The 17,984-nt window shown below is 44.5% G+C and overlaps 1 protein-coding gene across 1 annotated transcript; it reads right to left on the bottom strand.

The window, feature by feature from the left end:
- Window positions 1-2,309: 2,309 nt before the first annotated feature.
- LOC109872661 (pepsin A-like) lies at window positions 2,310-16,091 on the bottom strand. Its single transcript, XM_031803711.1, has 9 exons — window positions 15,958-16,091; window positions 15,606-15,750; window positions 12,534-12,651; window positions 12,006-12,124; window positions 10,828-11,024; window positions 10,488-10,604; window positions 9,264-9,408; window positions 8,883-8,981; window positions 2,310-2,784 (listed from the first exon to the last, which is right to left on the bottom strand). The coding sequence occupies exons 1-9, from the start codon at window positions 16,014-16,016 to the stop codon at window positions 2,647-2,649; spliced, it is 1,137 nt and encodes a 378-aa protein (XP_031659571.1). The 5' UTR covers window positions 16,017-16,091; the 3' UTR covers window positions 2,310-2,646.
- Between the last annotated feature and the right edge of the window lie 1,893 nt (window positions 16,092-17,984).

Here is a 17,984-nt window from a genome sequence, read left to right on the forward strand (position 1 = left end):
ACTATGTTTGGGTCTATGTCTCTGGGTTCTACCTGCCTCCACTATGTTTGGGTCTATGTCTCTGGGTTCTACCTGCCTCCACTATGTTTGGGTCTATGTCTCTGGGCCTACCTGCCTCCACTATGTTTGGGTCTATGTCTCTGGGTTCAACCTGCCTCCACTATGTTTGAGTCTATGTCTCTGGGTTCTACCTGCCTCCACTATGTTTCAGTCTATGTCTCTGGGCCTAACTGCCTCCACTAAGTTTGGGTCTATGTCTCTGGGCCTACCTGCCTCCACTATGTTTGGGTCTATGTCTCTGGGCCTACCTGCCTAAACTATGTCTCTGAGTTCTACCTGCCTCCACTATGTTTGGGTCTATGTCTCTGGGTTCTACCTGCCTCCACTATGTTTGGGTCTATGTCTCTGGGTTCAACCTGCCTCCACTATGTTTGAGTCTATGTCTCTGGGTTCTACCTGCCCTCCACTATGTTTGAGTCTCTGTCTCTGGGTTCTACCTGCCTCCACTATGTTTGGGTCTATGTCTCTGGGTTCTACCTGCCTCCACTATGTTTGAGTCTATGTCTCTGGGCCTAACTGCCTCCACTATGTTTGGGTCTATGTCTCTGGGCCTACCTGCCTCCACTATGTTTGGGTCTATGTCTCTGGGCCTACCTGCCTAAACTATGTCTCTGGGTTCTACCTGCCTCCACTATGTTTGGGTCTATGTCTCTGGGTTCTACCTGCCTCCACTATGTTTGGGTCTATGTCTCTGGGCCTACTTGCCTCCACTATGTTTGGGTCTATGTCTCTGGGTTCTACCTGCCTCCACTATGTTTGAGTCTATGTCTCTGGGTTCTACCTGCCTCCACTATGTTTGGGTCTATGTCTCTGGGTTCTACCTGCCTCCACTATGTTTGGGTCTATGTCTCAGGGCCTACTTGCCTCCACTATGTTTGGGTCTATGCCTCTGGGTTCTACCTGCCTCCACTATGTTTGGGTCTATGTCTCTGGGTTCTAACTGCCTCCACTATGTTTGGGTCTATGTCTCTGGGCCTAACTGCCTCCACTATGTGTTTGGGTCTATGTCTCTGGGCCTACCTGCCTCCACTATGTTTGGGTCTATGTCTCTGGGTTCTACCTGCCTCCACCATGTTTGGGTCTATGTCTCTGGGTTCTACCTGCCTCCACTATGTTTGGGTCTATGTCTCTGGGCCTACCTGCCTCCACTATGTTTGGGTCTATGTCTCTGGGTTCAACCTGCCTCCACTATGTTTGAGTCTATGTCTCTGGGTTCTACCTGCCTCCACTATGTTTCAGTCTATGTCTCTGGGCCTAACTGCCTCCACTAAGTTTGGGTCTATGTCTCTGGGCCTACCTGCCTCCACTATGTTTGGTTCTATGTCTCTGGGCCTACCTGCCTAAACTATGTCTCTGAGTTCTACCTGCCTCCACTATGTTTGGGTCTATGTCTCTGGGTTCTACCTGCCTCCACTATGTTTGGGTCTATGTCTCTGGGTTCAACCTGCCTCCACTATGTTTGAGTCTATGTCTCTGGGTTCTACCTGCCCTCCACTATGTTTGAGTCTCTGTCTCTGGGTTCTACCTGCCTCCACTATGTTTGGGTCTATGTCTCTGGGTTCTAACTGCCTCCACTATGTTTGGGTCTATGTCTCTGGGCCTAACTGCCTCCACTATGTGTTTGGGTCTATGTCTCTGGGCCTACCTGCCTCCACTATGTTTGGGTCTATGTCTCTGGGTTCTACCTGCCTCCACTATGTTTGGGTCTATGTCTCTGGGTTCTACCTGCCTCCACCATGTTTGGGTCTATGTCTCTGGGTTCTACCTGCCTCCACCATGTTTGGGTCTATGTCTCTGGGCCTACCTGCCTCCACTATGTTTGGGTCTATGTCTCTGGGTTCTACCTGCCTCCACCATGTTTGGGTCTATGTCTCTGGGCCTACCTGCCTCCACTATGTTTGGGTCTATGTCTCTGGGCCTACCTGCCTCCACTATGTTTGGGTCTATGTCTCTGGGTTCTACCTGCCTCCACCATGTTTGGGTCTATGTCTCTGGTTCTACCTGCCTCCTATATTTGGGTCTGTCTCTGAGTTCTACCTGCCTCCTATGTTTGGGTCTATGTCTCTGGGCCTACCTGCCTCCACTATGTTTGGGTCTATGTCTCTGGGTTCTACCTGCCTCCACTATGTTTGGGTCTATGTCTCTGGGCCTACCTGCATCCACTATGTTCTGGTCAATATTCTATCCCTATTATTTTCTTACATGAAGAGGCTCCACAAGAGGACAGTTTCACTGCAGGGAAGAAAAGCTACTGACAACGAAACAACGGCTTTATTTGCAATGCTGAAATACATTAGAACTTGGATTACATTTAATAATCTGCAACATTTCCCCAACCAGTTAAGAGCATAAATCACATATACAACATATTAGTCATTACCTGGAAAACTAGGGTCTCTATTCAATCCAGACTGTGGAAAACCTATAAATGTAAAAGGTGATATTCCCACATTTGCCAGACTTCATTCATGGTATGGTATATGTCGGCTCAATCGCACTATTGCACTTTATGACGCAGATTTTCCCGCTGTCAGGATTTCAAGGATCTTTTAAGATCTCTGGGAGAAGTGGACCTCTGTGGATCTCTTACACAGCATTAGCCAGACCAACCCTGTTGTTGTCCCTGTCGAAGATTGCATAGTACTGCCTGATGAAGACATCTCCAAGAATCCAAAGCTGCTGATATCCACCGTTACTAAAACCAGTCCTGCAGCCGTAGGAGTCCTAGAGAGAGAGGGAGAGAGAAGAAGAAGAAGAAGAGGAGGAGGAGGGGAGGGGGGGGTGTAAAATCAGGATTTCTATCTGATACCATTATTTTTCCTCTTAGATATGAGGCCCTTTGCTCCACTAGGATCTTAAAGAAAGAAGTCAAGTCTCAGATGTACGGGAGCTCTGATGAAGGAGCTTGCTCTGAAACACATCATTAAAGATCAGATAGATTTTATGTAACATGTCTTTCAGTAGACTCTACCTGGGAGGTGATATGTTGTATGTAATTCCTATTGGACCTTGTAGATAATATTCACATTTTTTGGGGACTTTAATATTCTCATAGAAAATTCCACAGACCTACCTCAAAAGGCTTTCGGAGCCATCGTCGACTCAGTAGGTTTTATCCAACATGTCTCCGGACTTACTCATGGCCACAGTCATCCTATGGACCTAGTTTTGTCCCGTGGATTAAATATTGTGGATCTTAATATTTTTCCTCATAATTCTGGACTAACGGACCACCATTTTATTACGTTTGCAATCGCAACAAATAATCTGCTGCGACCCCAACCAAGGAGCATCAAAAGCCGTGCTATAAATTCTCGGACAACCCAAAGATTCCTAGATGCCATTCCAGACTCCCACCACCCACCCAAGGACGTCAGAGTACAACAATCGGTTAACCACCTAACTGAGGAACTTAATTTAACCTTGCGTAATACCCTAGATGCAGTCGCACCCCTAAAAACAAAAAACATTTCTCATAAGAAACTAGCTCCCTAGTATACAGAATAATACCCGAGCGAGCCCTGAAGCAAGCTTCCAAAAAATTGGAACGGAAATGGTGCTACACCAAACTGGAAGTCTTCTGACTAGCTTGGAAAGACAGTACCGTGCAGTATCGAAGAGACCTCACTGTTGATCGATCATCCTATTTTTCCAACTTAATTGAGGAGAATAACAACAATCCAAAATGTATTTGTGATACTGTCGCAAAGCGAACTAAAAAGCAGCATTCCCCAAGAGAGGATGGCTTTCACTTCAGCAGTAATACATTCATGAACTTATTTGACAAAAAGATCATGATCATTAGAAAGCAAATTACTGACTCCTCTTCAAAGCTCAGTTGTCCTGATTCTGCACAACACAGACAGGACCTAGAATCAAGGGAGACACTCAAGTTTTTTAATGCTAAATCTCTTGACACATTAATGAAAATAGTCTTGGCCTCTAAACCTAAAAGCTGCATACTGGACCCTATTCCAACTAAACTACTGAAAGAGCTGCTTCCTGTGCTTGGCCCACCTATGTTGAACATAATAAACGGCTCCCTATCCACCGGATGTGTACCAAACTCACTAAAAGTGGCAGTAAAAAAAGCATCTCTTGAAAAAGCCCAACCTTGACCCAGAAAAAAAACTATTGGCCTATATCCTATTTATCCTATAGCCTATATCCTGGAAGCCTGTGTTGGAAGTGGATGGCGGTAAATATTTTACTTTTAAACTCGTACAAAACAGAAATGCTAGTTCTAGGTCCCAAGAAACAAAGTGATCTTCTGTTGGATCTGACAATTCATCTTGACGGTTGTACAGTCGTCTCAAATACTCAAACTGTGAAGGACCTCGGCGTTACTCTGGACTCTGATCTCTCTTTTGACGAACATATCAAGACTGTTTCAAGGACAGCTCTTTCCATCTACGTCACATTGCAAAAATCAGAAACTTTCTGTCCAAAAATGTATCCATGCTTTTGCCACTTCTAGATTAGACTACCGCAATGTTGTACCATTTCCGGCTACCCGGATAAAGCACAAAATTAACTTCAGTTAGTGCTAAATACGGCTGCTAGAATCTTGACTCCAGTGCTAGCCTCCTGTTAAGACTAGGGCTGATTTCAAGGTTTTACTGCTAACCTACAAAGTATTACATGGGCTTGCTCCTATCTTTTCTATTTGGTCCTGCCGTACATCCTCCTATGTTCCTCTGGCGATGTAGAGGTGAATCCAGGCCCTGCAGTGCCTAGCTCCACTCCTATTCCCCAGGCGCTCTCTTTTGACGACTTCTGTAACCGTAATAGCCTTGGTTTCATGCATGTTAACATTAGAAGCCTCCTCCCTAAGTTTGTTCTATTCACTGCTTTAGCACACTCTGCCAACCTGGATGTTCTAGCTGTGTCTGAATCCTGGCTTAGGAAGACCACCAAAAATTCTGAAGTTTTAATTCCAAACTACAACATTTTCAGACAAGATAGAACTGCCAAAGGGGGCGGTGTTGCAATTTACTGCAAAGATAGCCTGCAGAGTTCTGTCCTACTATCCAGGTCTGTACCCAAACAATTTGAACTTCTACTTTTAAAAATCCACCTCTCTAAAAACAAGTCTCTCACCGTTGCCGCCTGCTATAGACCACCCTCTGCCCCCAGCTGTGCTCTGGACACCATATGTGAACTGATTGCCCCCCATCTATCTTCAGAGTTCGTGCTGCTAGGCGACCTAAACTGGAACATGCTTAACACCCCAGCCATCCTACAATCTAAACTTGATGCCCTCAATCTCACACAAATAATCAATGAACCTACCAGGTACCTCCCCAAAACCTTAAACACGGGCACCCTCATAGATATCATCCTAACCAACTTCCCCTCTAAATACACCTCTGCTGTCTTCAATCAAGATCTCAGCGATCACTGCCTCATTGCCTGCATCCGTAATGGGTCAGCGGTCAAACGACCTCCACTCATCACTGTAAAACGCTCCCTGAAACACTTCTGCGAGCAGGCCTTTCTAATCGACCTGGCCGGGGTATCCTGGAAGGATATTGATCTCATCCCGTCAGTAGAGGATGCCTGGATATTTTTTTAAAATGCCTTCCTAACCATCTTAAATAAACATGCCCCATTCAAGAAATTTAGAACCAGGAACAGATATAGCCCTTGGTTCTCCCCAGACCTGACTGCCCTTAACCAACACAAAAACATCCTATGGCGTTCTGCACTAGCATCGAACAGCCCCCGTGATATGCAGCTGTTCAGGGAAGCTAGAAATCATTATACACAGGCAGTTAGAAAAGCCAAGGCTAGCTTTTTCAAGCAGAAATTTGCTTCCTGCAACACTAACTCAAAAAAGTTCTGGGACACTGTAAAGTCCATGGAGAATAAGAACACCTCCTCCCAGCTGCCCACTGCACTGAAGATAGGAAACACTGTCACCACTGATAAATCCACCATAATTGAGAATTTCAATAAGCATTTTTCTACGGCTGGCCATGCTTTCCACCTGGCTACTCCTACCCCGGACAACAGCACTGCACCCCCAACAGCAACTCGCCCAAGCCTTCCCCATTTCTCCTTCTCCCAAATCCATTCAGCTGATGTTCTGAAAGAGCTGCAAAATCTGGACCCCTACAAATCAGCCGGGCTAGACAATCTGGACCCTTTCTTTCTAAAATTATCTGCCGAAATTGTTGCCACCCCTATTACTAGCCTGTTCAACCTCTCTTTCGTGTCGTCTGAGATTCCCAAAGATTGGAAAGCAGCTGCGGTCATCCCCCTCTTCAAAGGGGGGGACACTCTTGACCCAAACTGCTACAGACCTATATCTATCCTACCGTGCCTTTCTAAGGTCTTCGAAAGCCAAGTCAACAAACAGATTACCGACCATTTCGAATCTCACCATACCTTCTCTGCTATGCAATCTGGTTTCAGAGCTGGTCATGGGTGCACCTCAGCCACGCTCAAGGTCCTAAACGATATCTTAACCGCCATCGATAAGAAACATTACTGTGCAGCCGTATTCATTGATCTGGCCAAGGCTTTCGACTCTGTCAATCACCATATCCTCATCGGCAGACTCGACAGCCTTGGTTTCTCAAATGATTGCCTCGCCTGGTTCACCAACTACTTCTCTGATAGAGTTCAGTGTGTCAAATCGGAGGGTCTGCTGTCCGGACCTCTGGCAGTCTCTATGGGGGTGCCACAGGGTTCAATTCTTGGACCGACTCTCTTCTCTGTATACATCAATGAGGTCGCTCTTGCTGCTGGTGAGTCCCTGATCCACCTCTACGCAGACGACACCATTCTGTATACTTCCGGCCCTTCTTTGGACACTGTGTTAACAACCCTCCAGGCAAGCTTCAATGCCATACAACTCTCCTTCCGTGGCCTCCAATTGCTCTTAAATACAAGTAAAACTAAATGCATGCTCTTCAACCGATCGCTACCTGCACCTACCCGCCTGTCCAACATCACTACTCTGGACGGCTCTGACTTAGAATACGTGGACAACTACAAATACTTAGGTGTCTGGTTAGACTGTAAACTCTCCTTCCAGACCCATATCAAACATCTCCAATCCAAAGTTAAATCTAGAATTGGCTTCCTATTTCGCAACAAAGCATCCTTCACTCATGCTGCCAAACATACCCTTGTAAAACTGACCATCCTACCAATCCTCGACTTTGGCGATGTCATTTACAAAATAGCCTCCAATACCCTACTCAACAAATTGGATGCAGTCTATCACAGTGCAATCCGTTTTATCACCAAAGCCCCATATACTACCCACCATTGCGACCTGTACGCTCTCGTTGGCTGGCCCTCGCTTCATACTCGTCGCCAAACCCACTGGCTCCATGTCATCTACAAGACCCTGCTAGGTAAAGTCCCCCCTTATCTCAGCTCGCTGGTCACCATAGCATCTCCCACCTGTAGCACACGCTCCAGCAGGTATATCTCTCTAGTCACCCCCAAAACCAATTCTTTCTTTGGCCGCCTCTCCTTCCAGTTCTCTGCTGCCAATGACTGGAACGAACTACAAAAATCTCTGAAACTGGAAACACTTATCTCCCTCACTAGCTTTAAGCACCAACTGTCAGAGCAGCTCACAGATTACTGCACCTGTACATAGCCCACCTATAATTTAGCCCAAACAACTACCTCTTTCCCAACTGTATTTAATTTTAATTTATTTATTTATTTTGCTCCTTTGCACCCCATTATCTTTTTATTTCTACTTTGCACATTCGTCCATTGCAAAACTACCATTCCAGTATTTTACTTGCTATATTGTATTTACTTTGCCATCATGGCCTTTTTGCCTTTACCTCCCTTCTCACCTCATTTGCTCACATTGTATATAGACTTGTTTATACTGCATTATTGACTGTATGTTTGTTTTTACTCCATGTGTAACTCTGTGTCGTTTTATCTGTCGAACTGCTTTGCTTTATCTTGGCCAGGTCGCAATTGTAAATGAGAACTTGTTCTCAACTTGCCTACCTGGTTAAATAAAGGTAAAATAAATAAATAAAAAAAACATACCTAACCTATTCACTGGACGTGCTACCTTGTCCCGGACCTGCTGTTTTCAACTCTCTCCTCTCTACCGCACCTGCTGTCTCTAACTCTGAATGATCGGCTATGAAAAGCCAACTGACATTTACTCCTGAGGTGCTGACCTGTTGCACCCTCTACAAATCACTGTGACTATTATTATTTGACCCTGCAGGTCATCTATGAACGTTTGAACATCTTGGTCATGTTCTGTTATAATCTCCGGCCGGCACAGCCAGAAGAGGACTGGCCACCCCTCAGAGCCTGGTTCCTCTCCACCCGGCACAGCCAGAAGTGGACTGGCCACCCCTCAGAGCCTGGTTCCTCTCTAGGTCTCTAGTTTTGCCTAGCCACTGTGCATCTATATCTGCATTGCTTGGGGTTTTAGGCTGGGTTTCTGTATAGCACTTTGTGACATCGGCTGATGTAAAAAGGGCTTTATAAATACATTTGATTGAATTTGATTGATGTAGCAACATGTCTTTCAGTAGACTCTACCTGAGAGGTGATAGGTTGTCTGTAACATGTCTTTCAGTAGACTATCTGGGAGGTGATAGGTTGTATGTAACATGTCTTTCAGTAGACTCTACCTGAGAGGTGATAGGTTGTCTGTAACATGTCTTTTAGTAGACTATTTGGGAGGTGATAGGTTGTCTGTAACATGTCTTTCAGTAGACTCTACCTGAGCGGTGATAGGTTGTCTGTAACATGTCTTTCAGTAGACTCTACCTGGGATGTAATAGATTGTATGTAACAACATGTCTTTCAGTAGACTCTACCTGGATGGTATAGGCAGAGGCAGGGATGGTGAAGTTGTTTCCGTTGATGGTGAAGGTCACCTCGGGCATGTTGGGGATGTTGTTGCAGTTCACGGTGGTCTAGGAGAGAAATAATAACGTTACCCTTTATTCTGTGGTTAATGAAAGGGGAGCCAGTGATTTGAGAAAAACAACAAACACTTATACCATGCCGGCTCCAACTTAAATATGCTTGCGCAGATATTTTCTGTTCACACTTGTTCAACACGTTCCAACAACACAATTAGTTCCAACAGTTAACAAGGCCAGGCAGCTTGGCTCGGCTTGGCTCAGTAGTTTGAAAAGCCCTATAATTGGACTCACATCTCTGTACCGGTCGGTGTGTGCGTGCGTGTCACTCACATATCCATACTGGTTGATGGTGGCTCCGGCCCAGTAGTTCATGGTTTTGATGTCATCGGTTGGACCGACGATCATGGAGGTGCCAGTATCTATGATAGCCTGACAACCACCATTGCAAGCCACGGTGTTGCCGTTGATGGTAACACTGGAAGGACAAATATTAGCTGGATTTAACTGTTGTTGTATGCATTTCTTGCTGTTATTGTGTTTTTTAAATGAGCAAATAAACTTGAACTTGGTAAGTAAGATTCAGTCATAGGCTCCAGACTGGAAGTACCTAGAGACACTCCATTTAGTATGATATATTACGTTTCGTATGGTATGATATGTTACAAATTACAATTTGTATTATATGTTACGAATTTGCCGTTTGTACCATATGTAAAAATAAAAAATAATTGCTAAACATACTATATGTTACAAATTTGCAAACGTATTATATGTTATGAATTCTAGCTAGGTGGCTAATGTTAGCTAGGTGGCTAATGTTAGCTAGGTGGCTAATGTTAGCTAGGTGGCTAATGTTAGCTAGGTGGCTAATGTTAGCTAGGTGGCTAACGTTAGCTAGGCTAGGGGTTAAGGTTAGGGAAAGGGTTAGCTAACATGCTAAGTAGTAGCAAAGTAGTAAGTAGTTGAAAAGTTAATAATTAGCTAAAATGATAAAGTTGTCCATGATGAGATTCCAACTCATTATACGCCAACCCAACCAACCAAACCAACCATTCTAATTTGTTTTTTTTTCGTTAAGTAACCATCTGTCTTATGTACCATATACTAATTTTATTGTCCTGGATTTACATCTAGTTTATGAGACCAGGCTGGTCTGTAGGAATGTTCATTTTATGTACTTCTACATACAATGTGTATGTGGTTGATGATTCTATGGCAAGCGTCCAACTCATTCCACGGAGGGGCCGAGTGTCTGCGGGTTTTCGATCTTCCCTTGTACTTGATTGATGAACTAAGGTCACTAATTAGTAAAGAACTCCCCTCACTCTGGTTGTCTAGGTCGTAATTGAAAGCGGGGAAAACATTTAAAAATACCCGCAGACACTAGGCCCTCCATGGAATGAGTTTGACACCCCTGGTCAATAGGTTATGGGAGGTGGCATGAAGGGATGATCCAAAAGTTGATAACATGTTGAACAGGGACTTGCTCTGTGTAGAGACTAAAGGCGATATATAGGACAAGGATATAGGCTCTGTGTGGACTAGTGTACCTACCTGTCCATGGTGATCTGCCAGAAGGTCATAACGGACAGGGGGATCCAGGTGATCTGTCCAGTGTAGTAGGAAGGCTCGATTACACCGAAGGACACCACGCTACCCTCCGCGGAGTTTCTATTGGTCGAGGAGAAATGGTCAAAAAAGTTTGTTTAATCATCAACATATTTTTTAAATGGAGGCCATCTCTCCTTCAAAGGCATTAAAGTAATTGTTTAATTGTATTTACTATCAATGCACTGGTACTTAGATATTTATATCACAACTAAGACAAAATGCCACTCTCGCCATCCAAATGCCACCTCCCGTCCAGTTGTAATTTGTACAGTAACTATGTTACCTGCTCAGGTAGACAGAGAAGAGGGACTGGGACAGGAGACCCTGGATCATCATGCTGTCAAAGATGGGTGTGGCCCCAGAGGCCGCCAGGTTGGGGAAAGCCAGGCCAAGGATACCGTCGGCAACCATGTAGGACATGAAGGGAGACTCGGTCTCACTGGCACCAAAGATCTGCTGGGTGACAGAGATACCTCCCACCTGGAAACACACAACAGCAGACGTCAGTCACTTGGCACCGTAGAAATAGAATTACACTAGAATGGTTATCCCCATTTAAGTCAAATGTACTGTGATGGGCCAAATTGAGTCTGCCATATTGAGTGCACCTGAGGGACATGGATATAGAACAACTAGAACGGAAATTCCAATTCAATTGTTTTGTGATGTGTGGTCTTGCGGACATATTTGGGGGGGGTGGTCCCCGTCTGTAAATTGGATAATTTAGCAATAAAAAACATTAAACTGAAACAGCTTTTTTCCAACAAACTAGAGCCATAATAATTACATGTAAAAATATATTGATTTTTTTTCTTCAGCATATCTAAGCTGTCTAACTGGTGTAATTTATGCTTCTCTGCATCTCTGTTCAAATCTGGGTAAAATATTGAATGGAATGTGAGTCTTATTCAGTACATTTAGTTATTGCTAGTTTTTCTAAAGTCTGCCAACCTTGCCATTAGGCATGCCAGCTAAGATAGATAGCTAGCTACTCTAACTTGATTAATAACCCTAAATGGCTTCCTATTAGCTAGTTTTGAGGTTGGGAAGCTGTCTGGGCTAACTAAAGCCAACTTCATAACATGTGTGGCTAAAATGTGTGGCTAGTAATATTACAGAGAAGAAGGACTATGTTATCATTAACATTTTAGTAATTTAACAGACACTCTTATCCAAAGTGACTTGCAGTTTGTGCATTCAGCTTCAGATAGCTAAATGGAACAACCACTTCTCATTCAAGGGAAGTCATTTTTTCCTCAATAAAGTACCTATCAGCAAAGTCAGTGCTAGTGGGGGGGGGGGGGGGGTCTAGCGCGATTATAAAAAAAATAATATTCAATATTCAAAAAATAATATTCAATATTAAATATTGAATCAGGACAAATCTGAGAGGGCACGTGCCCCCTATGGGCATGACGTTTCTGACAATAATGGGTAGCTAGCTTCATTCACAATACTTACCGAAATAGTGTCGTATGCCAGCTTTCCAGTCATGCTACCAGATCCATACTGAATGGAAACAGTCTTGCTACCCAACTTGAAGGTGCTGGACAATCCTGGATTGAATTTGTCATGGTTCTCTATTCAAAATGTGAACATGTTTATTACAGATCAAGCACATACCATACCATTGCAAAACTGAACATTCATTAATTGATTCATTGGTATTTCAAACATTGAGTTATTCTCTGCAATACACACTATAAAAGGGGAAAAAAATGTAAATACCTTTGTCCAATTTCATGTTTTATTGTGTCGAGCCAACCCCCTTATGCAGTAAACCTCAAGGTACTCCCCTCAGACACAAACCTCAACCCATAACCAAGTCTCCCATTCTCTGGCTAGGTACATAAATATGAAACTGTTTGTGCAACACTGTCACAAGAGACGACTCAGAGACAGAACTCAGAGACTACACTGTGAGACTACCTAGAGAGACTATCCAGAGAGACTACCCAGAGACTACTCAGACCCCTGGAGTATACTCACGGCAGGCCTGACTGGAGCAGTAGACAGAGGGAACCCACAGGTTGGAGGAGCCAGTGTCAAAGATGACCTTGAAGGACTGGGGAGGTGTTCCAATGGAAATCACTCCATAGTAGGACAACTGCAGGGAGACGGTGAAACAGAGATGTACTGTAAGTCAGAGTACTGCAGTATGAACTGAACAGTCGTTTGTCTGTGTGAGCCGATGTGAGCAAGACGTTTACAGGTCAACATTCACAAGGCCACGGGGCGGATTACCAGGATGGGTACTCAGACACGGGGTGACCAACTGGCAAGTGTCTTCACTGACATTTTCAACCTCTCCCTGACCGAGTCTGTAATACATACATGTTTCAATCAGACCCCCCCCCCCCCTCCCTAAGTTTTTATACTGCTGCTGCTCGCTGTTTATTAGGGAAAGGGTTAGCTAACATGCTAAATATATACAGGGGGTACCGGTACAGAGTCAATGTGGAGGCTATATACAGGGGGTACCGGTACAGAGTCAATGTGGAGGCTATATACAGGGGGTACCGGTACAGAGTCAATGTGGAGGCTATATACAGGGGGTACCGGTACAGAGTCAATGTGGAGGCTGTATACAGGGGGTACCGGTACAGAGTCAATGTGGAGGCTATATACAGGGGGTACCGGTACAGAGTCAATATGGAGGCTATATACAGGGGGTACCGGTACAGAGTCAATGTGGAGGCTGTATACAGGGTGTACCGGTACAGAGTCAATGTGGAGGCTATATACAGGGGGTACCGGTACAGAGTCAATGTGGAGGCTATATACAGGGGGTACCGGTACAGAGTCAATGTGGAGGCTATATACAGGGGGTACCGGTACAGAGTCAATATGGAGGCTATATACAGGGGGTAGCGGTACAGAGTCAATGTGGAGGCTGTATACAGGGTGTACCGGTACAGAGTCAATGTGGAGGCTATATACAGGGGGTACCGGTACAGAGTCAATGTGGAGGCTATATACAGGGGGTACCGGTACAGAGTCAATGTGGAGGCTATATACAGGGGGTACCGGTACAGAGTCAATGTGGAGGCTATATACAGGGGGTACCGGTACAGAGTCAATGTGGAGGCTATATACAGGGGGTACCGGTACAGAGTCAATGTGGAGGCTATATACAGGGGGTACCGGTACAGAGTCAATGTGTGGGGGGCATCGGTGTTGAGGTAATTATGTACATGTAGGTAGAGTTATTAAAGTGGCTATGCATAGATAATAACAGAGTAGTAGCAGCAGCATGGGGGGTGGGCAATGCAACGGTCTGGGTAGCCATTTGATTAGCTGTTCAGGAGTCTTATGGCTTGGGGGTAGAAGCTGTTGAGAAACCTCTTGGACCTAGACTTGGCGTTCCGGTACCGCTTGCCGTGCGGTAGCAGAGAGAACAGTCTATGCCTCGGGTGGCTAGAGTCTTTGACCATTTTTAGGGCCTTCCTCTGGCCCGGTGATGTACTGGGCCGTACACAATACCCTCTGTAGCGCCTTGCGGTCGGAGGCCGAGCAGTTGTCATACCAGGCAGTGGTGCAACCCGTCAGGATGCCCTCGATGGTGCAGCTGTAAAACCTTTTGAGGATCTGAGGACCCATGCCAAATCTTTTCAGTCTCCTGAGGGGGAATAGGTTTTGTTGTGCCCTCTTCACAACTGTCTTGATGTGCTTGGACCATGTTAGTTTGTTGGTGAAGTGGACACCAAGGAACTTGAAGCTGTCAACCTGCTCCCCTACAGCCCCGTCGATGAGAATGGGGGCGTGCTCGGTCCTCCTTTTCCTGTATTCCACAATCATCTCCTTTGTCTTTATCACGTTGAGGGAGAGGTTGTTGTCCTGGCACCACACGGCCAGGTCTCTGACCTCCTCCCTGTAGGCTCTCATAATTTTCGGTGATCAGGCCTACCACTGTTGTGTCATCAGCAAACTTAATGGTGGTGTTGGAGTTGTACCTGGCTGTGCAGTCATGAGTGAACAGGGAGTACATGAGGGGACTGAGCAGGCACCCCTGAGGGGCCACCTTGTTGTGGATCAGCATGCAATTGGCATGCTGATTGCAGGAATGTCAACCAGAGCTGCTGCAAGAGAATTTAATGTTAATTTCTCTACCAAATGTCTCCTTCAACATCGTTTTAGAGAATTTGGCAGTACATCCAACCGGCCTCACAACTATAGACCACCTGTATTGCGTCATATGAGTGAGCGGTTTACTGATGCCAACGTTGTGAACAGACTGCCCCATGGTGGCAATGGAGTTATGGTATGGGCAGGCATAAGCTACGAACAACGAACACAATTGCATTTTATGGATGGCAATTTGAATGCACAGAGATACCGTGAAGAGATTCTAAGGCCCATTGTTGTGCCATTCATCCGCCGCCATAACCTCATGTTTCAGCATGATAATGCACAGCCCCATGTCACAAGGATCTGTACACAATTCCTGGAAGCTGAAAAATTTCCCTGTTCTTCAATGGCCTGCATACTCACCGAACATGTCACCAATTGAGCATGTTTGGGATGCTCTGGATCGATGTGTACGACAGCGCGTTCCAGTTCCCATCGATATCCAGCAACTTCACACAGCCAATGAATAGGAGTGGGACAACAACCTTCCACAGGCCACAATCAACAGCCTGATCATCTCTATGCAAAGGAGATGAGTCGTGCTGCATTAGGAAAATGGTGGTCACACCAGATACTGACTGGTTTCCTGATACACGCACATACCTTTAAAAAATATATATATCTGTGACTAACAGACACTTATCTGTATTCCCAGTCATGTGAAATTCATAGATTAAAGCCTAATGCATTTATTTCAATTGACAGATTTCCTGTAACTCAGTAAAATCTTTGAAGTTGTTGCATGACCCATTTACATTTTTGTTCAGTATAAATCAGAAGAATCCTACAATATAGCCTTTGTGACTAGCCTGGTACCACATCTGTTTGTATATAATGGTATATAACTCCCATGGTCATTGGCTATATAGCACAAACAGATCAGTCACCAGGCTAATGCAGAATATGACCATACTGCTCCTGACTCTGCCTTACATCAGCATCGTTAGTCATTGCCTCATCTGCACCAGTCTGGATGAACTTCGCCATAGGGTTGTAGGGGTACTTCTGCCTAGTCTCCTCCCATATACCTTTCTCCATCAGGGTCTCTCTGGCAGTCTTCCCCTTGATCAGAGAAATCCTGAAAACACACAATCAAAATCTGAATCACTGTTATTCTACAGTTACATGTACTAGGAATTTGACCTGGACTTACCTGGTATGACACTCGGAGAGGAACAGGACTTACTTGGTATGACACTCGGAGAGGAACAGGACTTACCTGGTATGACACTCGGAGAGGAAAAGGACTTACTTGGTATGACACTCGGAAAGGAAAAGGACTTACCTGGTATGACACTCGGAGAGGGCCACTATGGCACACAGGACGATAGCCCACTTCATCATGGGTGCTTCTAGTTCTTCTTGGATTCAGGGAGCGAAGTTAGAGTAGGAGAACCAAGGCCTTATATACAGTTATCCTGTACACCAGGACCCAATCCACTGCCAGTAAAGACTCAAATCCACAGCCAATTGACCATGCCATTACTTCCCTTAGCAAACAATATCACGCAATGGATACGTCCCAAAATGGCACGCTATCACCAACTTACTCCACTACTTTTGAACAGGACCCATATGCCTCTGGTCAAAAGTTGTGCACTATATAGGGAATAGGGTGCCATAGGACTCTGGTCTAATGTAGTGCACTATATACTCCTGCATTGCTTGCTGTTTGGGGTTTTAGGCTGGGTTTCTGTACAGCACTTTGAGATATCAGCTGATGTACGAAGGCCTATATAAATACATTTGATTTGATATAGGGAATAGGGTGCCATAGGGCTATGGTCTAAAGTGGTGCACTATATATAGGGAATAGGGTGCCATTTGGAACACAGAAGATAACAGAACATCAGATAAGAAAAGTGTGCAATGGTTACAAACATAAAACACCTTTAGTAGCAAAAAGTAAATATGCTTTGGAACAATGTTAATGAACAGTCATTGTCATTGTCTAATCTTGGGAAATAGCTGATACAAGTCTGAGTCACCATCACCCTTGTTTCGTAATTGAACAAAAAATAACATTTGTATATCATCAAATAGTCTTAGGGACAAATTAACAAAAACATAAACAGTGGAATAATGTTCCAAAGTTCCATGTTTGGGTTTTTTTCACATGTAAATATAGCTTCATTTTCTATACATACTGTATATGTAGGGGAGAGTAAGGTAAGTTGTGCCAATGGGTTAACAAGTCACAGAATACGTTTCATGGATTCACTCTGTGTGCAATAATAGTGGTTAACATGATTTGTGAATGACTACTCCATCTCTGTACCGCACATACGGTAAGGTCCGTCAGTCGAGGTCTGTAAGGACCTCAGTCGAGTGATACATTTCAAGCACAGTCAAAGACCAGAGAGGTTTCTCAATGCCTCACGAAGAAGGGCACCTATTGGTAGATGGGTAAAAAAAAAGAAACAGATACTGAATATCCCTTTGAGCATGGTGAAGTTATTAATTACACATTGGATGGTAAATCAATACACCCAGTTACTACAAAGATACAGGCGTCCTTCCTAACTCAGTTGCCGGAGAGGAAGGAAACCACTTAAGAATTTCACCATGGAGCCAATGATGATTTTAAAACAGTTAGAGTTTAATGGCTGTGATGGGAGAAAACTGAGGATGGATCAACAACATTGTAGTTACTCCACAATATTAACCTGCATGACAGTGTGAAATAAGGAAGCCTGTATAGAATAAACATATTACAAAACATGTATCCTGTTTGCAATTAGGCACTAAAGTAATGCAGAAAATGTGGCAAAGAAATGCATGTTCTGTCCTGAATACAAAGCGGTATGTTTGGGGCAAATCCAACAGAACACATCACTGAGAACCACTCTTCAAATTTTCAAGCATGATGGTGGCTGCATCATGTTATGGGTATGCTTGTCATTGGCAAGGACTAGGAAGTTTTTTAGGATAAAAAGGAAAATAGAGCTAAGCACAGGCAAAATCCTAGAGGAAAACCTGGTTCAGCTTTCCAACAGACACTGGGAGAGGAATTCACCTTTCAGCAGGACAATAACCTAAAACACGAGGCCAAATATACACTGGCGTTACTTACCAAGAAGACATTGAATGTTCCTGAGTGGCCTAGTTACCGTTTCGACTTAAATCAGCTTGAAAATAGATGGCAAGACTTGAAAATGGCTGTCTGGCAATGATCAACAATCAACTTGACAGAGCTTGAAGTATTTTAAAAAGAATAATGGGCAAATATTGTACAATCCAGTTGTGCAAAGCTCTTAGAGACTTACCCAGAAAGACTCACAGCTGTCATCGCTGCCAAAGGTGATTCTAACG

The sequence above is a fragment of the Oncorhynchus kisutch genome, linkage group LG24 (genome assembly GCF_002021735.2).
Source record: "Oncorhynchus kisutch isolate 150728-3 linkage group LG24, Okis_V2, whole genome shotgun sequence".
NCBI classification, from domain to species: domain Eukaryota; kingdom Metazoa; phylum Chordata; class Actinopteri; order Salmoniformes; family Salmonidae; genus Oncorhynchus; species Oncorhynchus kisutch.

What these genes read in the sequence shown, in the direction of transcription:
- LOC109872661 (XM_031803711.1), bottom strand. Translation starts at nt 16,016, where the DNA reads ATGATGAAGTGGGCTATCGTCCTGTGTGCCATAGTGGCCCTCTCCGAG. An exon ending in CTGCTCCAGTCAGGCCTGCC is followed by an intron (nt 12,125 to 12,533) that starts GTGAGTATACTC and finishes CATTTTGAATAG; the next exon opens with AGAACCATGACAAATTCAAT. An exon ending in CCATCAACCAGTATGGATAT is followed by an intron (nt 8,982 to 9,263) that starts GTGAGTGACACG and finishes TTTCTCTCCTAG; the next exon opens with ACCACCGTGAACTGCAACAA.